Source organism: Pseudopipra pipra, chromosome 5, assembly GCF_036250125.1.
Source record: "Pseudopipra pipra isolate bDixPip1 chromosome 5, bDixPip1.hap1, whole genome shotgun sequence".
Lineage (NCBI taxonomy): Eukaryota > Metazoa > Chordata > Aves > Passeriformes > Pipridae > Pseudopipra > Pseudopipra pipra.
The window spans coordinates 21360253-21381906 of NC_087553.1; the positions used below are offsets into that span (position 1 = coordinate 21360253).

The window sequence follows — 21654 nt, forward strand, 5'->3', positions numbered from 1 at the left end:
CAGTGTAAGACAGGAGGAACAATAGTGTTTCTTCTTATGTAATTATCTTTTTTGTTTCTTTAAGACTCTGAGAAACCACTTCAAATATTTTCATCAGTTTCCTGTCAAAGGTAAGTTCTTTAATAGGCCACTGTACTTCTATAGATAGGAAGCTTTTTTGCGATTGTTGTGAATCTCAATTAATACATTAAACCAGGTACTACAGTTCTAGTAAATACTATTATTGTGATTATTTTATTCCATGTTTGTCAACGTCTACCCAATCATTTCTCAGCTCTACAGAAGAAATGCCACCCTGCAGGTTGAGCAACAGATCCAGACTGCCTCAGGGGATCAGTGGCTTCAGTCTTGTCCCTTGACCCCAAAATGACACCATGGCCTGACCTATAAAATGTGGACAATAGAATCTATTCACCTTTGTAAACACTAGGGCAACATATGGTTGAATAGTAGTATGTAAATTTAAAATCTTAATTAAACTGAGGCAGAGAGCCAAGTAATCACAAGACACACACTACTTGAAGCAAGCTCATTAATAGTCCTGCTGCTGGAACCAGTTTCTTAATGGCTCAGTAATGAGCTGACTACAATCTGCAAAACCACAGATCTTGATAATTTTTTAAGTAAATAATTAGATTGCAATAATGACTTGAACTTCTGTGTGCACATGTAACAAAAAAACGATACCTCCAAGCACTTAACAGACTAAGACTTAAAATCTGTTCTTGCTTATTCCCAAATTGTATTGGTATAACTCTGAAGTCAGCTGTGTTACAGAAAGGAAGGAGGATACTCTGGCTTTTCTGTCAGTACCTGGCACTGTCATGGGACTTCAGTAGGATGTTTAATCTGTTACTTTCTGACCCCTCAATCAAAGATGTTGCACAACCAACCCACATCTTTGAGTTTCTTCCCTTGCATGCTCCAGTCACCCCGTACTCCAACCAGACAGACAGTTTCATTTGCTATGAGATGAGATGCACCTGCAGGTAAGGTATCATGCTTAATCAAGCATGTCTCTTCATATGCAGTGACAACATTACATACATTTGAGTAGGGTATCCTGCTCTTTCATTCCACCCTGGTTTTGTTAGTAGGAACGTTGGCTAGCAGCCTCACTACCAACAAATGTTGGATATTAATCTCCCTCCTTCCCCTCCTTTCTTCTTTCCTTCCTTCCAGCACATTATTAACCTAGGTCATCTATTCAGGGAACTCATTTTTAAGCCCCAAGATAGATTTATATTTCTAATTTGCAAAAGCACGGTCCTTGCCTAATCTCTCTCCATTACATCACAGGTATGGATCTGCAATGGAGATGTATTCACATCCATGGCACACAACTTAGAAAATAACATCCCATAAGGTCCATCTCCGGCGTTGGCTGCTCCACTTCACAATCTCTAGGAATGGATCAAACGAAACAGCACATGCAGTATCTCACATTGCCTTCCTCATTCAACATGTCTCCTGTTTAGCAAACAGTTCAGCAGGAGTTTGCTGTCCAGTCACATGCCTGCAGAGTTCAGCAGACACATGCTCTCCCTACAGCTTTGACTTTTCACAACGTTTACCTATAATGGGAAAATGGAACTGCAAGGCCTAGGAATTCAGCAGACACTCATCACATTTTCAATTAAGTTCTGCACTGAGAGCAAAAGACTTCTTTCGGGGCTCTTTCCTACGTCTACATTGAATCCGATACAGCAAAACTCCAACTCTGGCTGCAGCTCCCCACAGATGCTGCAGCAGTAGAAGCAACCACAATCCTCATAATGGAATACAAAACGTATATATTTGGACTTCAATTATTTTTTGCATCTATAATCATAGTGCATTCACAGACAAAATCTAAAACCCTATAATCTAAATGAAGGAACCACTCCTCCACCAGGGAAGACAGAATGTTGTGTTTTTTCCATTTTAAAATTGTTAAGAAGGTAATTATATGCTATTTGCAATGAAGGAATGTTATTTATTTCTCAGTAAGATCAAATAATATAAATAAGTCTTGACTGAATATACCAACAGCAGACCATCTTTGAAACTATTTATAAAGGAAATGTTCAGTGAATGAAAAATTAAATGAGACCAAAAATAGTCATGATGATATCTCTGCAACCAAAACCTTTTCCTCAGCTTTGACGTTGGTTTAGCAAAGTAACAGGGACACTGCTCATTTGTTTTCTGTTGTTCACAGAGATGTCTGCCTGAAGTTATTTCAGTTACTACACCTGTTAGTGAAACTCCTCCGCCAGCGGCTGTGGTTTAATGAGGAAGTTGGTTCTTTCTGTCAACTCAGCAAAACACTTGACTGACTTGAGTCCTTCTGTGCCATCCTAAGTCTTTCAGAGTCTGAAAAGGTTTTAATGTCTGCAATGCCTTTAATTTTCAGTTACTAGGAGGCAAAACATTCTTCGATGCCTCATGCTGTAAAGTTTATGGGTGATTAACTCTACTACAGAAAAAATATTCAAGCAGCAACTCTTTCTGTTGCCATGAGAAGCCACAGGCCTTGCATTTGAAGCAGAGCACCGCATGTAAAGAAAACACTATGTACAGCTGGGCCTTAGGGCAAGGGATGAATAGCAGCTACAGGTAAATATCCTCATTTCAAAGATCAAAAAGGTGGCAGCAGTTGTGGGCAGGGTTTTTTAGTACCAGGCAGGTAAACACTCTCTGTAAACACTGAGTTCGGAGAGTCTCTGACCAGTCCTCCCAGACGGAAATCAAGATCCCAGAGTAGAGCTCCTCTGAGCCTGTGTAGCATTTCTAAAGAATGCAAATAGTTCATGCACTCCGTGTGTCTCCCATGTCCTGGAAGAACCCAAGAGGTACTCCCTACCAGACACAAGCCTTGCTTTTTCACTTGGATTCTCCCACGTTGATGCTTTCACTGTTCAGATCCAAACCGAAGAATATGGCTGGTATTTGTTCAGCAGGTCAGGAATGCCACGCCTCTGTTACCAGCAAACCCCTCCGAGCCCACGCAGCATTGCTCTTATGGATCACATTGATGCACAAAGGAAGGAGGAAGTTTAGGTGGTATTTTGCCTATACAACTCTTTTAAACTCACAAAGCATTTCATAGGGTATGTATTCCTGTGCGGCTGAGAGTTGTTTCCAAACTCATATTCGAAGTACCTGTGACTTTCCTCTCTCCCTCGGCCATCCAGCACTTCCTTGTCTAACAAACTTGAAAGTCACTGTTCATCCCCAGAGATCCTTAGAGATGTACACGGAGAGGTCCCAAAGAAGGGGATGAGCACCAGAAAACTTGTCTTTCCCCAGTTATTCTCATTGGTGTAGTTACCTAGAAAGCCATGCCCACAAACCATGATGACCACAAGTTTATTCCCTACAGGTTGCATGTGAGAAGCTCTGCTCACTCGAATAATAGCTGGGATACAGGGTGCAACGTAAACATTGCTTAACGCAAACCCAGATCTTCGGGATTAGGGACGCGACTTCACATCCCGCCGCTGCCCTGGGCTGGGTGCAGCTCCTCGCAGGACAGTGCTGCTCCGTGCCGCACGGAGCTCCTGCAGCCTCCCCGCTGTGCCAGCAGCACGGCCAGGGCGCCCCAAGGGCGCATCTCTTCACCCCGACTCTCGCCCGAGGCGCTTCCCAGCCCAACCGAGCGCCGCAAACCCATCTCCTGCACTGCGCAGCATCTCGGTCAGCTACGGCAACACCGTCACCCCTTCCCTCTGTCCTCTGCCCTGCCACTATCCGGCACCTTCCTTCGCCTCGGTGCCCTGGCCCTGCAGGACCCTTCGGGGGCCGCCCCGTTCCCCGGAGGAGGAAGGTGCCCCCGGGCCTGTGGACCCCACGAGGGTCGGGCGGAGGCCTGCGCAGACCCCCGGGAGGGGCGGCCCCTCTGATGGAGCCGGCAGGGACGTGTGGCGGCGGAGGGGGCGGAGGCCAGCGGGGCTCCCGGCGCGGGGCCCGGCAGCCCCGGGGCGGGCAGGGGGCGGGGGCGGCGGCGCCCCCCGGCCGCCGAGGGGCCGCGCCGGGCGCTGGGGCGGGGTCTGCGGGCGCCGGCAGGGCGGGCGGCGGCGGGCGCCACGTCGGCAGCGGGGACGGGCGGAGGAGTAAAGTCTGAGCGGAGCCCGGGCTGAGTGAGCCGTGACCGCCGCGCGGTGAGTGAGGGAGCGAAGGAGGGCTCAGCGGCCGCTGCCCCCCGGCCCCGCCGTCAGCCGAGGAGCCCCCTGAGCGCCCTTCCCGCCGCCGGTCTCTTCCTCCCCGCGCAGGAAGGGAAACTTCGGGGGCAGGGGGCAGAAGGGCGCCCCGGCGGAGCCGCTGGCGGGAGAGGCGGGTCCGGGGAGCGGAGCCGCCGCCACCTGCCCCCGGCGCGGGCTCAGCCCGGCCGCCTTTGTGCTTCCTGCCGCGGCTCCGCGGGGCGGGAGCGCCGGGCCGGGCGTATCGGCCCCGCCGCGGCCTTGGCTGCCACGTCAGGGCCGCCGCCCTGCGCCGCGGTGCCGGCGGTGCCTGCGCCGGCCCGGCGGGGACGCAGGCGGGGGTCGCTGCCGGGCCGCCTCCGGAGCTCCGCCGGGCACGCAGGTACCTGCGAGGGGAGGACGTGGCGGGGGCTGCGGGGCTCCGGCCGCAATACGGGGGGGTGTGGGGCGTGGGGCGGCTCCTCGGGTGCAGGACCGGGAGCGGAGTGGGCTGTGCCCTGCAGCTGCCGCCCCCCGGGCCGGGCGCCCACGGCTGAGCGGCCCCCGCCCACCTGGGAGGGAGTCGCGGTCGCCTCGGCCTCGCTCCTGGATGAGCTTGTTCTCTCCCCCGTGAACTTCTCCGAGCCGGGAGACTCTTTCTTTTGGGTTTTCTTCTTTTTAAACTTTGCTGTGTTCAGATGTTTGCTTTAGTTGTCTCCTCTTTGTTTCATCTGTGTATATTCAAGTCCAGCTCGATGGAGTAGGGTATGAAGAGTTTTTTTATGAACTGTAAGGGACCAGCCTAGTTTGCCATATTCACCCAGTCTAGGCGTTTATGTGGTGTGGCCTGGAAATAAAAGCCAGTTATTGTAGCCATACGACTGGTTCTGGTCATTGTGCGAAGTGCAGTGGCAACCTCTGCAGATGCAATTAAATGCTTCCTTCTGCTTGTTTAATTGGGCTGAAAATGAGAATTCTGATTCAGGATGTCACTCTGTAAGGAAGATAAATACCAAGTGTAGGTAGCCTGCTTCAGTGTGTCCACTGCTGTGCTTCAGGCAGGAAATCTCTGTTTAATTGGAAGGCTACATACAGGATAACTTCATTTAGTATGTAAGTACTGGTTTGTATGCACATCAATTTTAAGACTGCTAAGTAAATACCGTCCAGCACTTTTTTAGAAATCTTTTCTGTTAAACTGTGGTTAAATATTCTGTAGAGTTAGTGTTGCCTCCTCAGTATAGAAATGGACTGCATTGCAAATGCACAAACCGAAAAGTGGTCCTTGTCCAGCAAGTGACCAGGTCTAAATGTCAGGCAGGAGCCAACAAACAGGTGGTGGATGCTAGGGAAAAAACTCTTTATTTCATTAGCAAGGGTGGCAAGGAAGTTCAGAAGCTGCTTTATCGCTCTGGCTGTTAGGTACTGCTGGGTTTTGTCTTTGAGGGCCTTCTGGAAAAGGAGATCTAAGACAGATGTGGAGGTCAGGCATTGGGGAAGTGTTATGAGAAATGGGGAAGGTTCTGCTTCTGAAAACTGAGCTAGCAGGAGGTGGAGGGTGACAGGACTGGTAAATGGAGTTTTCATTGTCTTTCTGAAGGTATGCCTTCCACCTTGCTGGAATTTACCACTGAATTTCTAGAAAACAGCTTTGGAGGACTAGAAAAGGGGAATCCTGGTTTCTGCCACCTTTGATTTGGTATCTTGTGAATCATTGCAACAGAGAAAACTTGATTGCCAACATCAGGCGTTCCCCAGAGCCGCTTCTGGAGCCTGGTCTATATTTTAGGTGAGAGCAATGGAGAAATATGATGTGGTAATGTCCCAGTCAGAGTTAAGGGGTTTTTTTTGCAGGAGATATAGCTCACTTTTGCCTTAATTGTGGCACGTGTTTGTTTTTTAAAACAGACATGTTGCATTACCTTCCCAGCTATGTACTGTACCTTCCCTGCATACTGTGAGCCTGTTATGTACATTTCTTATGACAAACTTAGTATCTTTTGGGGGAAGTTGTAGCCCATCCTCCTGTAGCCTTAGAATTAAGCTGTGGTTCACACCTGGGAACTTCTGATTAACTCTTTGTAATCTTTCTTTGCAAACTGTAGTCTTTTTTTTTCCTCTGAAATGGGCATGCTTGCTTCCAAGCCAGTCCTGCTGTATATGTAAATCTGAATTTTGAAACCTGGCTTTTAAACAGAAGGCTTGTTGAAATGCTAGCTATGCTCTTGGTTTTTAGCCACATGCTTTCTACATGCCTGGATTTGTTTTTTTATACTTTAGTGCTGTAGTGCATTACCTTAGTGCATTGACTCTTTCTTCTTGCAGAATTCTGCTCAGTCAACTCTGTCCCTTGCATTAACAAACTGAAAACCACATTTCCATGTCAGCTGTGCTGAGGGTTATGGCTGAGAGACCTAACAGCACTGGGCACAGTTACATGTAACATGTCACAAGCCCCACTCCAAGGTGTAAAGCAGGGAAGCTGATATGAGGGGTTGTTTGTGCAGCTTGAAGCAGTACCCTGAAGAGCAGCCATTGGTGGGTGAACCTCTTTTGGCTTCATGCTTATTTTCTCGTTTAATTTGGAGAGTAGAGCACTGTTTCAAAAATTTATTGCTTGAAGTATCATTTGTAAAAATTTTTTTTTTCATGTACTTGAAATGCATCGGGTTCATTCATAAATCTGCTGCAGCTGCTGAAAGAGGGGGAGGAGAGCTGTGCATGTGGCAAGGGTTGATTGCTTTCCATCAGCTCCATAGCCAAGCTTCCTAACTGCGTAGCTGGTGGACAGAAGGAAGGCAGCTTTTTTTGTGGTGGACTAAGACGATCAGTTTGTTTGCAGTTTTGTCAGGTGAATAGTTCTAGCGCTGTCTGCTGCTGCTGCAGCCGTCTGGAGCAGCATTATGCTGCCAGCTGAAATTGGCCCCATCCTTAGGCAGTTTCGTTGCTGCCTGCAAATATCCAAGTAGTGGCATTGAAACAAGGCAGTTTTCACTGGCTGCTGCTTGGGCCAGGTTTGCTATGCTGAGACAGTAGGGCTTTTTGTCTATGAAGTCAGAAAGACATCAAGGGCATCAGCTGAAACTCATGAAGTTACTCACAAGTCTGTAGTGGTTAGGGCCCACTTCTCAATAGAAGGCTAAAACTTTACAAGTTGCTGTCCAAGGCTCATTGAGTGGTTCTGTCTTAACATGGATTCATAGCAATCCTCATGGCAGCACATGGAGCAAGTAAGATTATCTCCATTGCCCAAGAACACAGAAGGCATCAGTGTTTCAGTGAGATAAATCTCATAAAATTTTGGCATCTTAAGGCCATACCAAGAGCACTTCTTCCATGCTGTGGGATTTGTATGTGATTCCCACCATACACCCATGGCAGGTATGTGACAGTAGCACTGTTCCATCAGATGTCATTAACCTTCTGCCTTTCTCACAGGTGTATGCAGAATACTTTTGTGGAAACAACTAACTAGAAATCTTCATAAAGGAATATATTTGGTAAGTTTTATTTTAATCAGCTTTTATGTGAATGTACGTACAGCTGTACCACTACCTCTAGAGCTTCCTGATGCTTTCATTCAGGGTCTTATAACACAATGTTGTAAATAGCTCCTGAATTAAAAATCCTATTCTAAACAATTTGGGTTTTTTTACAACAGTGTAAAACATTTAAGCTTTCTGTGTATTTCATATTCTGACAGTATGAAAGTGTGCTTTCTTTCAAATCAATTGGAAGAGTGACTTTCACTTTTACCCTTTTTAATATTTTTTTATGAAGGTTTTAATTTATTTTAATGTGTTGTTAAGAAAGATGAGAAGTTATCCCTTATCTCTTGAGTACGTTATCCCTTATCCCTTATCATTTCAAGAGATTTCCCCCTAAATACACAGGGGGAAAAAGCCAAGAAGTAGTTTTCGTTTATCCCTGTTTGAAATGTCTTTTAAGATCTGGGTTTGCTTCCACTTCTTAACATGAGAAAACACATGAAGAGGAAAATGAAGTGTGTCATTGACAGGCTGGATGTGTGTTTCATGAATGAGTTCTGCCAGGCTGCATGGAGATCCTACCTCATTCCGTGTGATCATTTAATGCAGATGTTAAATAAAGCTTGAGGCTTTTCCCCAGTGACACAAGTCACTGTGAATTTGGCACCACAGGATAAAAACGCCAAAGAAGGATGTCTTTACTTGCTTTCTTTTTTCCTTTCTTTTTTTTGGCCAGTCTTAGCATACTTTAAAGAAGATTTTGAAAAACGTATCAGAAAACTTCCAAATTTCAAGTTTCTGATAAATCTTTGCCTTGTTGCATATGCTTGCATTACTGACAATCTTTGTGACTAATGGTTCAGTGCATACGGGGGACTTTGAATCTGCAGTTTCCAAGTATCCAAAGTTTCTTAACCAATAGCATGTCTGAATGACCTCACTGTCTGCACAAAAGTCTTATAGTTGCACCTCCAGATCAGTGCCTTAGTTGTTAGCTGAGATGTAATCTCTGTTGGGTCTCATGAATTTTGCTTTCTTCTTCTTTGTGGGGACGCATCTTCAGCAGGAAGCGCAAACAGGAACCTCCTTAGGATACACTGCAGTCCCCCTGTGATCAGGGGGCTCTGATATAAAGTGGGACATACGAGCCTGGATCTTAATTGACAAAGGAGGCATTGAATTGTAGGTGAGTCCTTTCAACTTGATGGTATTGTAAAATATAGGAAGTGGTATCTGCTTTTCTGACTCAAATTTTTGAAGAAAAAAATTATATTCCTGCCCTCTTTGCCTGAAGACTGGATGAAGTAATCTGCCTCTAAGTAGTTACTCCAGGCCTTTGACCTCCAGTCAGTAGAAATACCTCTAGTCAATACTAACCTTAAATCTCTGGAAGGGAGCCAGGTTTGAAACATGCTCCTGTGCATAGTATTTCCTGTTCACCAGATATGCACCCTGTTTAGCACACAGAATTTTTGGATCACTTTTCAGTCTTTTAAGTCTCCTGACATGTTAAATTGGATACAAGGATGCATGACACAGACTGTAAACTAGATATCTGAATATTTTCTGCAGAAGTCCTTTGCTGGATCTTGGTCTTGATCCTGTGATTCACTGGAGAGCTTCTACAGAAAAACAAAAAGACTTTTCTGACAGTGATGTGATACTGTTTTCACTTGCACTGATGTCGTAGGTGAACAGTGAGTAAAACCTAGTACGGGCTGGTTAGGCACATCTCTTGCAGCATCATAGAATCATCAAGGTTGGAAGAGACCTTCGAGATCATCCAGTCCAACCATCCACTGGCACCTGTAAAACCACCCATCATACAGTAGTTTTCAACTTTCTGATCTGCAAAACCCTGAAGGCTCCCTTCTGTGTAGAACAAATTCAATCCTACCAAGAGCAACCTATTTCCCATAGCTGCTCTTCTCAAGCCTGTAGTTCTCCATTGCTTTCTGGGGTCTGAGAGCAGCAAGTTAGCAGTGGCTGTGCTGTGGAAGATAGACCACTGTGATCAGTGTAATTGTGAGTGAAGTATTTCTGTTGCAATTGTTAAATTGTTGCTTTGCTCATTTAGCTTTGCAGGAGCTGAAAGCAAATCTAAGTGTCTGTCTGACTAGATTATGGAGAGTTAAGAAAGCATCTTTTACCTGTGTTGTCTGCCAATCTTTAACTCTTTTCAATGAACAGATCTGGTCTTAATTGTATGATGTTGTACCCTAGTACAACAGATTCTTGGGGCTTCGTGTGGGCTGTATCTGCTGTCAGTGCTGCTGCATCCAATACCTTCTTAATAGCAGAAAGTACTAAACCTTGTGTGTAGCCTTGTGAGTGTTTCTAGTGTTCTAGCTGTGTCCAAAACTGGTTACTTATTCCAACTTCTCTCTGAACTTGTTGATGATCCCTGACAGTGTTTTCTCTGTCCTCATGAGATTAAATAATTTTGTGAGCCTTTGCTGACAGAAACATTTTGGAAACTCCAACAGGTAATTTCTTCTGGGGTTCTTTTAGGAGTTACATGCTGGCTAGATACAAATATATTAATGGAGGTTGTTCTTTGTAAAAAACAATTTATCTCTTTACTCATTAGTCTCCCCTGACTCTGCCTTAAAACTCTTTTGGTCACTTTTTTGTTCCATTGTTTGAATTAAGACTTAATAGGTTCTGAATTTTATTGTACTATTTTTAGGATTTCCCCTACTGCACCAAATAAACTCCTTCCAAATTCCTGACAGAGTAATCATCTTAATGACCAAAATGGCCACATGTCAAGTAGGAACATAGTTGCTTCATCTTGGTACAGATATTTTGATCTGATAATATCAGGGCTATCAGTTTCTTACTGCATGTCTTCTCTTTCTTACAGTGCTTTATATTTTTGTTTCATGTGTTTAGTCTTCCAACTTGATGTGTTGCTACTTTACATCTTCCTGGTGAGGGGAAGAGAAGAAGACACTGATCTTTCTGGTGACAGTGACAGGACCCAAAGGAATGACATGAAGCTGTCTCTACGGAGGGTTAGGTTGGATATTAGGAGAAGGTTTACCCAGAGAGTGGTTGAATACTGGAACAGGCTCCCCAGGGAGTGGTCACAGCACCAAGCCTGACAGTTTGAGAAGTGTTTGGACAACGCTATCAGGCACATGTTGTGATTCTTGGGGCTATCCTGTGTTGGGCTTCGATGATCCTTGTAGGTCCCTTCCAACTTGGGATACTCTGTGATACTTTCCTATTTCATAGCTTATATGTTTGCATTTCTGGCTTTTGAGCAGTACTCATTCAGCATTTCCATGGTATTGGCCATCCTTGTAGTAGGTGTTTTTGCTTGCTTTCCCGTTCAGCTTCATGTGTAAAGGTACCCATGTTTTCTGAGTTGTGAACTGATATTGGTAGTGCTGATTGTGAGGAATCTTTAATATTCAATTTAGGCTTGCTTCTCATCCAAAGATCTATGATTTAGCATGTGGGTGCTAGTTTTTACTGTGATGTTTTGACTTCATAATTATACTGTGAGAGTTTCAGCTGTTGTTTTCCAGGTGAGTGTTCCCACCTGCTTCTGTGTCCTCATTCCTTCTTCAGATCCCAGCCACTGCTTTCTCACCCAGAGGAGGTACAGAGGGATCTCAGCGCAGCAAGAGAGGTTGGAATTATTTTTGTGGTGGTCATTGACTCCTGAAAGAAATGAAATTATTTAAAGACATGCAGGGAGAAGGGAACTAAAAGGTCACTGGCAGGAAGATAGAAGGATACTGACTGGTATAATGCAACTTGTTTTTCCTTTTTGTCATCTTGATGCCTGCTGGGGAGGGAAAGCAAGATTAGCAGGAGAGCTCAGGAGAAAAGGCAGGACTTAATAACAAGGCATGCTTTGGTGGGGGAGGAAAGCAGGAAGGAAACTTGAACTTAGATATTGCTTTTTTCCCCTCCAGAGAGAAAACTCAGCTCGAATCAGCAGCTCCACTTACTTTCTCTGTGCTTCCCCTCACTGTCAGGGACTCCTGCTCTAGAACTGCTCTAGGAAACGGCTTTTGGTGTAAAGAAATCTTTTCTGAAATGTTTTCATTGGGCAGTTTTTGTGTAAAGTTAAAACAGTCTAGTTCTGCTGCTGTCACCACACGATTTATGCAGTACTGCGACAAGATAAATTGTGTGTTTCCGTTGCTATTCTTCCATCTTGTTTTCATGGCATTTGTTCAAATTATGCTGCAAGGACTTGTTTCTTTAAGCTATTGCTTTCCAGGTACCTGCAGATCTTATAGGCATGCTGCTGTCATTTCTCTAGCATCCACCATCTCTGTGAACACTTGGCTGTTCCTTTTCACTACATAAACTGTTATATGGCAGAGGCTGTTTTGTTTTCATACTGGTTATCTTCCTGATTGCTTTTCAAGTTGAAGATGTACTTGGTGTGGGGTGGCAGCTCTCACCAAGCCTGCTGATGTGGTGGAGGACTCCACCTTGCATCTGGTTGAAGAATGCAAAAGCGCAGATAAAAAAAAGAGCAGCAGTTTGACAGGAGCTGCTAGCTTATCTAGTAATGAAAAAGAAGTTCATTTTCTGTGGAACTTAAACTACTTGAATTTTGGATTTGTGGATTAACTTATGCTTTGCCAGAAGAGATGTATAGCATATGTGAATTTCTTTTTTTAGGCAATAATGAATCAAACGGACAAAAATCAACAGGAAGTCCCATCCTACCTTCATGATGAACCACCAGAAGGTATGTACTAGTTTTCATGATCTGAAGTAAATTAATCAGAAGTTCAGTTCTCTCTTTAAAAAATGGAAAATGGATCTGGAAGCTTTAACTTCCATTTAAATAACAGTAAACAAGCCAACCCTGCGTTGGGATGGACCTGGATTATTGTTCACTCCTGCATTATTCTGATTACAATAAGGCCACTGAATATAACTCAGTAAACAGCGGTACCTATAAATTATAGAGAAGATGGGCAGATACTGAAGGACTTAATTTGGAGATTATTTTCCAGATATATGAATTGGTCTAATGGGTATTTATTTCTTTTGTTCATTATGTGAGATGGGAAGAACCCAGCTTTACTTTGGGACACCTTGCTGTGTTCATAGTGCTTGTGACTTTTAAAAAAGATGTGTTTAAAAATATGTAGAACTTTATTACCACTTTTGGAGACCCTTTTTCATCATACAATTAACTGTGGTTCTAACTGTGATTCTAACTGCTGACAATCTCATGGTTTCATAAAAACAAATGTGCACTTGACTTCATTAATGCAGTGACATCTTGGTCTCCTGAACCAAATGAATCATAAATTGGTTATTAGATCTGCAGAGGAAATGCAGTTGCAAATGAGCAGAGTTCCTTCCAGGCTGTGGACTGGCAAATTAGTGAAGAGTCCTGTTTACATAATGTGACTGGAAGCATACTAGATCAAAAGCCATTCTTGGCACATAGGGTTATCTATGTTGTCTGCTCTTGCTTTAGGACTAAATGTGTTGGACATAGAGGTCGGTGAGTCATGATTCCTCTCTGTTTATTGCTCTTTATAAGGGCCCTTTAAAGTTCTGTTTGTTTGTTGTTGGGTTTTTTCCCTCAGCTTTTATATGTTGTATAACTGAACAATTTACTTCACTCAAACAACAGTATTATCCACTAACTGCAGTAGAAGGGATTGAAGTGGAATAGCTCACTCTATTCTTAACAACTATAAGGCAAGAAACACAAGTACAAGAAGATGAGAGGAAAGGGAGAAATAGATTTTCGTGGCACAGTGATTCTTCAGCTCTCCTATACTTGAACTTGTTAAAGTATCATGGTGTGAGGACAAAAAAAATCTTGCTTCTTAACTTCTTATGGTGTTGTCAAGATCTCAGAAGCGTTTCTGATAGCAAATGCCAGAGTGGAAACTATGCCTTAATATGTGTTATCTTCAAGTCTAATTTTTAAGTCCAGGTTTTGTTTGCTTATTTGGGTTTTTTTGCCTTAAAGATCGAATTGTGTTTTACACATATTAAACCTCATGTATAGAAAGTGAACAGTGGTCTGAAAACTACAACTGATTCTTTGAGTAAGGCAGTGAAACAAGTGGACATTTTTTCTCTTCCTAGAATATTCACTAGATTTTCCAGATCCGGCATAAGAGCAGAATTTGATCATTGCAAAGTTTCATTTAAAGTTTACGATCAGTTAAATATTTTATTCTGCACATTTTCTTATTTCAGTTTGACAATAACCAGTTTGAATATGAAGTCTAAATAGATGGAGAAAATTGATGTAGTTAGAGGAAGTAGAATGAAACACAGCTTATCTTAATGTAAACTCCATCCTTGAAAAGGCTTTTTCCTTCTGATTCTGATTCATATGCACTCTCCTAGCCTTAGGAGTTCAGTTAAAATGTTGGAACACCCTTGAAGAACAACTGGGTTGGAATGTCATACAAGGCTTCATATGATACACTTACACCATCATAAAAAGATGGCCAAATGTGGCTGGAAGGCTACTAGTTCAATGCTGGCAGGAAGATCATCTCTCTGAACAGGCAGCCAAAATACTCCTTAGAGGAAAGGCTCAATTCCAAAACCAATTTGCAGCTTTTCCTAAAGATAGAAGTAGTTCTAGTTTGTCCAAATCACGCTCAACAAGCTTTGTGCCCAAAGGCTTTAAAGAATGTGTGGAAGAAGCTTTTGTGCTCCTGCTTTTTGAGTAGTGCTATTCCGATGCTGTATTTTCCACTTTGCAAGCGGCGCCAACCTTTGCAACCGAAGTTCATTCGAACTCTTGTTCGTGGCTGGATTCCTTTCAGCAGGAAGCTGGCTGCCAGATAGCCTGATAGAGCCAACTCCCGGACAGGGAACTTTTGTCATTTTCTCCCTCAATTTAGGAATGATCTGGTTTACCTTCTTTTTCATACTGTTTAGAAAAAGGGAGACCAGGGTTGTGTATCCTAGAACAGAAATCAACTGGCAATAAAACTTTGCAGCTGTGGGCGTTCATTAGACCTCATGGACAATGCAAACAGGATGGAAGTCAGAATGTGTCAGCCATTACCAAAGTTATTTATACACTGCTGCAGTCTGTATTTACACTTGTGAAATGGAGTCAAAGGATTGGCTACCTGAAGTAATGTGAGGAAAAACACATTAAGATTACTTTTGTTTGTTTCTCTCTTGTTATTGATAAGTTAGTGATGATGGATCATTTCTTGCTGACATCAGATCTGATTCACTGAAATCAGGTCTTAAAATTCAATGTGATAAAACTTTACTCCTATTTCACCCTGATGATAATGAAGCAGTTAGGTGGAAGTGAAACACTTTCTGACCGAATCTGTTACAAGCTCTGTAAGTCTGGTCACAAGAATCCTCTAATGAATAATACCTAGACATTGGATTTTGTAGCAGGCTCTGCATACTCCTTTCCAAGTGTGAGTTTTAAAGGCTTTCTGTATGTACATAGAAATTCTGATCTCTGTGTGTTTGTGTTGGCCATGCATTTTTGCTGGAGATGTCCATGTTGAAAGCTGCTGGCCTAGAATGAGCCAGCAAGGTATTACGTGGCTTTAAGTAAAAGGCTGTCATTTCTGGTTTCAGTTTCTGTTCATTACCTTTTCTGTTATCTATATCAATTTCTTAAATAAGAGACTACTGTAAGCTGGAAGCACTTCCAGTATTTTCTGCTCCCTTGAGCTGCACTGTTGCTCTGTATCCCTTTTTTCCTTTTTGTTAGACTTGTAAGAAATTCTCTCATTTAGGTGGCATCTTTTGTTTGAATTATTCCAGGCATGCACACAGGAGCTCTGAACTTCACACTTTTTAAATTAACTCTGAGTTCTGAGTTAGTCCTGGCATTATCACAGACTCATTGGCAGTGCAGGGAAAGTTGTTCAACCTAGGTTTCATCTTGTAGAGATGAGTGCTGAGAGGTGACTCTTGGAAATTGTCCTCTGGATGCAAGTTGTCAGCAGTCAGGGCATTGGAGACAGACTTGTTCTGCTGACTCTCCTAAGGCATGTTGCAGTGAAAAGTCAGTGTGTTGACAGGGCTGGATAGAGGTCTCTGGTGGATCTAGATCTGATTTTTCTTTTCCACTATCTCTCCTGGCTTGTTGTCCTTACCCAAGTATGTTATTTCTGCTGCTGACTCCCTCACCTCTTTATTTCATGTCTGTTTCTTCCCTGGCTCTGCCCCTTGTAGTTCCACCTGCTCTTTTTTTGGTTTCCCCTGTTGTTTTTTGTGAAGAGAGACAGATGTTAAATCCAATATGTTATCTACAGATAGCTAGAAAATAATTTTAAAAACCCAAATCCAAAAAACTGTGCAACTCTTAACCCTGCTTGTGTTCACTGGCTGAATCTTGCCATGGTTCTCTCTGAAACGTTTTTTTTTTAAGAAGTAGTGAGGTATTGACAAGAGAGGAGCTGAAAAACACTTACCTGAACAATGTTGTTGTGAAGAGCAGAGGTTTCCCCGGGGTCACGTGGAAGACACTTTGCAAACAAGTGTATATTAGGGCTACTGGTTTATAGATGCAGTGACTGATATTTTCTTATGTGCTTAAATACCACATTAACATACCGTTTCATACTGCTGTTTCTTTGAAGACTGGATGATGCTCGTGCCATAGCAGGGAGTGGAATTACAGTCTTAATTCCCTTCAGAGGCAAGGTGCATGTATCTCTTAGGATTTTGATGCTTACATTAGAAATATAAAGTAATTCTGGAACAATTGGAAGGCAAAGTGGCTAATTCCAGAGGTCTTTCTATTACTCTAATACTTTCTATTATTTTGAGGCTGTGTAATTGTACCATAAATATGGAATAGGAAGTGACCTAGAAAGCATGAAACTGCACAAAATGCAGGTTAAATATAACATTAAGAAGAAAAATTCTTGTGGTCAATAATATGCAGAAATCCTACAGTTTGAAACTTGGTTTTGTGCATCATATTGAAATTTCTTTTGGGAGCCTGCAACTCTTGCTATTAATGCCTTTGGGGACCACTTTTGGTATTTAAAAAACTTATTTGGCACTTGGACTTTTCACATAAACATGCCTCTTCTGTAGCCAAATTACAAAAAGACCCTTTTGGAATAAACTTAAATTTGTATACAGGATGAAGAAAGGAAGTGATACAGAAGACTTGGCATCAGTTTTGTCCTCATGCTTCTTTTGACAACTCTTGATTGCTCTCATTTGTAACCTTCTCTTTCCTCTTTCCTGACCCCTGCACAGAACCCCTGTAAGCACATCTTCAAAACAGTAATTACTAAGGAAAGAAGTGACCTTATCTCACGGTGCTCTTTTCAAAGAACAGCTCTTTGTTTAATAAACTTTTGCCTCTGTTTTACCAGGAAATTTTTTCCTGTCTTAGAGATTTGAACAGCAAGGTGGTGCTGCTGCCCTTGAGGGTCCCCCCTCTGTGGGTTAACTCTTAACATTAGGATGGAGGCCATAGGAGGATGTGTTATTTCTCCCCCATTATAAAGTCCAGAAATGAGGCTGATTTGGCCATGAGACTTTCCAGAGTCTAGGAAGGTAGTGGTACATACAGAGGACAGAAGTTTATCATGTAAGACACTCTGGAAGTCATATGCCTGATATTTTTAGACTCCATATTGACTTGTGTGTTAGAAAACAGCACTGAGGAATGTCTTGCTGCAGCAGTGTCTTTTGTTATTTGGAAGTAGGTGTTGTAGGAGCATCCAAGAAGAGCAGCCTGCAAGGTAAGTGTATGCTGTGTGCAGTGTCTGTTAGTCTAGAAAAGGAAATACTTATGAATAACTCTTCTTTTGAAAATGCTTTAATCATAGCACTGAGACTGATTTGTTTGTTGTTTCTTCCCTTAGGTTCACTAAAAGACCACCCACAGCAGCAGCCTGGGGTGCTTTCTCGTGTGACTGGTGGCCTCTTCAGTGTCACAAAGGGAGCTGTTGGTGCCACAATTGGGGGTGTTGCTTGGATTGGAGGGAAGAGCTTGGAAATTACCAAAACAGCGGTCACATCTGTGCCTTCAGTGGGAGTGGGTCTAGTCAAAGGAAGTGTTTCTGCTGTAGCTGGAGGCGTTACAGCTGTAGGATCTGCTGTTGCAAGTAAAGTGCCTTTAACAGGAAAGAAAAAAGATAAATCTGACTAAAACCAAAACTGAGACGTACTCAATTCTCCAGAATATTACATCAGTGGCATTAAAATCTGCTAAGATTGGGACCATGAGAAGCCATGTGTCTTAGACACTTTATCTTCCAACAAGTTGTGCAAGTAACTTGATTTCATCTGAAAAGGACAGAAGAAGCTTGGTTAGCACAGCGTAAGAAGATTTATTAGAGCCTAGATTGAAGCTTTGTATCTGGTGAAATGTTACACTTGATAACTATAGAAGTGAGTAAGTGTATCTGAAGGAATAATACATATTTGAATATTCATTTACTGTAAGTCTTCTGCAGTTTTGGACTAAAATGTGAACACAGAAACCTGGTCATCTCTGCTGTACCATTGATACAATGAGATGCCAATTCCTGTTCTCAGTGGTTTCCACATGCTCCTGCTAAGGATCCTTCAGCTGTGTAAAGGCATTGTTGGATATACCCAAACAATCTTGGTTATGAACCTGTATTTTTAAGCAGCCTGTAAACTATCCCTGACAGCATTCTGCCAGTGCAGACTGGAGCAAACAGAACTGAAGGTGTGCAGAAATCTGAAATGAGTGGGAGATAGAAGTGAAAAAGATTGACAACATGGTAGAAGAGATCACAAAGAGTAAACTAACTTAATGCCTTATTAGAAAAAATATCTTTACTAGGTGAAGCTGTGTAAAGAACTGATCTGTCATTTCAGTGCAGTTCACAGGATGAGCTTTAGACTCTTTACAAATCCTGATATCTGAAGCTTTTTGTCAGTTTTTACTGAAAATATTATTGCTCCATCTCAGGTGTATTTAATGATATTCATCTATCTCCTGCAAGTGAAAACTTGCTTCTAATAAACTTTTTATAAACACTAGAAAAAAAAGATGGCTTAATGGAAACTGGGCTGATGTTTGTGGCTATCTAGCACAACTGTCTTACTTGCTGGAAATTCCTTTGTATAGTTGGAAACCACTGAAGAATTAGCAAAGCTGTTGTCTCAACTCCATGATGTGCCAGGTTGGCTTCTTGCTCTGTTCAAGCAAATGCAAGGAATTTTTCACTACATCTCTTTCTCATACTTTACATTTTGATTTTTGAGTAAAATGTAATACTTTTATTTAAAACAAACCAAAAAAGGTAGATGAGGCCTTAAAAAAAAAAAAAGAGAAAGAAACATCATTCCAGTAATTTGTATACTGACAGATTCCAAATATTGACACACCTCAAATGGGAACATCTGTAGGTCCTCTGCAACGTGTGAGGTAAAATGCACTTGTAAAGACACAGCTTGAGGTTGCCTTAAAATAGAAGCTGTTGATGATCTTTTATTTGTGTACTGACTTTGCAAATAAGTAACCTCTTTAGAAGCCCATAGAAGGCGTCTGTTCGTGTCGTGTATGCAGTATTTTCTACAAACTTGTGTTCCTATGGAGAACTTGTAAGCTTACTTTTCCAGTGTCTGTGGTTGTACTAGAAGGATATATGGGGAGACTTTTTAAAAATGAAAAAAAAAAAGAAACATATCGCTCATCTAAAACTTAGTCCTCTGTTCGTGGTTGTTGAATGTACACTATGTCTAAATTATGGTACAGTAGTCACCCAATCTCTCTGAGCCATTGGTACTTCAGCTGCACTCTGTAACTAACAACTTTATTTTATATCAGTAACTGTGTGTGTTGGAAGCATGATACTCATAAGCATGGGAACTTGGGGTGCTGGGAAGAGCATCTGCCCCTTCTGTTAGAGGTACCAGCTGCTTAGTTCTGATCTGCTGCAAGGGTGTAATAAGGTAAGTTTATGCAACAACCTGAAGACTTCAACTGGTTTTTATAGTCAAAACCTAATTGCATAGAGTGGAGTATGGTTTAAGTGTACCAGTTAGCTCTAGAAATGAGCTAGCCTGCAAGGCAGTCTAACTGTGCCATATAATTTAGTATGGTCTACTCCTCTGCAGTTTCCAATGTAGCCATATCCTCAGAGTGCTGCCACTGAACTCGTAAGAGTCACCGTGGTATTTGTGACACCAAACTAAACCCTTCCTGATAGTTTTCTGAAAACATGAATGTTGAACTGATCATACCCATTTTTTTAAATTATATTCTTTAATTGTTAAACTATGAAACTTGCAGCAAAACAAGTGTGGTCTGAGATAAACAATGTTAGATCTGTGAAGAGCTGCCAACACTTCATTATGTGTTGTTCGTAACATATCCTGTAGCTATTGCTTCTGAGTCTTGTAACTGAAACACTTTTACATGGCATATGGTTTTAGTTTTCAAAGAGCTTTGTCCTATATCCTGTGTATTTTCCATTCACTTACGAAATTTGCTTGATCTTAAGAACTTGGCCCGATTCTGTCCTGGCACTTGTGAAACATTAAATTGTTGCTGTTTCAGACATTTGAAAGCTTCCTTAGTTTTGTGGAGAAGGACATACTTAGGTATAAATCTTCCCACAGCATCGTGCCCCAGAGTGTCTTTTATCTGCATCTACCTAGTGCCAACCAGCTCTTAACAAAAACTGTAACTTCACTGTGTAAGTTGTTCACAGACACAGCACAAAATCCCTTGCACTAATTTTCTTTTCAATGAGGCTTGGGAGTACCCACTTTTAAGATCATAGTGAGCTGAACGGAATATGGAACTTAAATTTTCAGGGGGAGTGGAGTTGTTTTTGTGGTGGCTTTATTTTACTGTCTTTTTCCCAGCCCCCAGTTCGAAATGGGAAATGTTTATGAAGGCACCTTGTATGCCTGACTGCTTGCTCTGCAACAAAAGGCTTACCTATAGCCACATCTTCCTGTGCCAGACTTAAACAGTACAAACTGGTTCACGTCCATTGTGAGTAATGACAAGAGATGAGGAAGTGGATTTCAGCAATACAATGTTTTGGTGACTGGGAGGTTCCCTGAGGTTTTATTACAAATGAATCCTGTGAAGAAGAGGGAAACAGGTCCCAGGCATAGAGTTATGAATGACTGACTGAATTTTCATCTGGTGGTAGAGAAAAAAGAGCATTTCTGCTCATGCTTATGTTTTGAAAGGGGAGGGGGAGAAATTGAAACATTCAGAATAGAAAATTAATGATTACTCAGGCCATGGAAATGTGTCCTTTTCCTGTTGTGTTGCCACTGAAGATACTTTAAGTGATGGGAATATAAGCTGTTTCAAGAACTTTAAAAACAGATACCTGTAGAAATGCTGAAACTTTTCAGGGAAAACACTGTTCTAAATCTTGGTTTCCTTTTCGTCCTAAACCATCAAGCTCAGTTACAGATTGTGTTATGAACAGCTTCAGAGAGCTGAAATGCCCTCTTGTGTCTGAGGGGAAGAAGGCTTTTGAATTCAAATAATATTGTGGTCTGCTTAATAGCTGAGCACGGAAAGACAGAAAGTGACAAAGGCAAGTCCCTGTGAATTTGTAATACGGCTGTCTTTCCAGTTTCCTCCTAAAAACCAATAATGTGTTTTGAAAGAGTTGGCAAAGATGCAGCCTGGTAGCACAGCCTGACTTTTTTCATGTTGGGGATATGTGCCCCTTCTTAAATTCTCACCGCTGTTGCCCACACTGCTGCTGGAGTGGCATTTACCCACACAAGCTGCTGTCACGTCCGCACTCTCGCCTGCAGAGTGGTGAGTTTAAGACCTTCAGCTGTTGAGATCTTGGCACTGCTCTCACCAGGTGTTTCCAGCCCTTTCCAAGCTCACAGCAGATAATGTGGCAGACTATATAAAATCATCATCTTGCAGCCCGCCCTCTAAACCAGCAATTTAATCCCCGCTTTCTTCAGCAATTTAAAACTTCACTTGAAGAAAAGGAAGCCTGGATTTGCTGCCAAAATGTGTGTTAAAAATGACCTTGAAGAATGGCCTGGAATGAGGGGGCTGTGTAACTGTTTTTTCTCCT

The 21654-nt window shown here is 42.5% G+C and overlaps 1 protein-coding gene across 8 annotated transcripts; it reads left to right on the forward strand.

Annotated features, from left to right (window-relative positions):
• Positions 1 to 4016: 4016 nt before the first annotated feature.
• On the forward strand, positions 4017 to 20147 carry TMEM263 (transmembrane protein 263). Of its 8 annotated transcripts, none has more exons than XM_064654883.1 (5): positions 4017 to 4142; positions 7599 to 7660; positions 8712 to 8834; positions 12299 to 12368; positions 17473 to 20147. In XM_064654883.1, the coding sequence occupies exons 4-5, from the start codon at positions 12305 to 12307 to the stop codon at positions 17757 to 17759; spliced, it is 351 nt and encodes a 116-aa protein (XP_064510953.1). In that variant the 5' UTR covers positions 4017 to 4142; positions 7599 to 7660; positions 8712 to 8834; positions 12299 to 12304; the 3' UTR covers positions 17760 to 20147. The 8 variants fall into 8 exon arrangements, with proteins under 8 accessions (XP_064510953.1, XP_064510958.1, XP_064510959.1 ...); XM_064654889.1 differs by lacking the exon at positions 8712 to 8834 and adding an exon at positions 5761 to 5949 and having other exon boundaries at positions 4050 to 4142; XM_064654886.1 differs by lacking the exon at positions 4017 to 4142 and adding an exon at positions 4526 to 4563 and having other exon boundaries at positions 8715 to 8834.
• The last annotated feature ends 1507 nt before the right edge of the window (positions 20148 to 21654 follow it).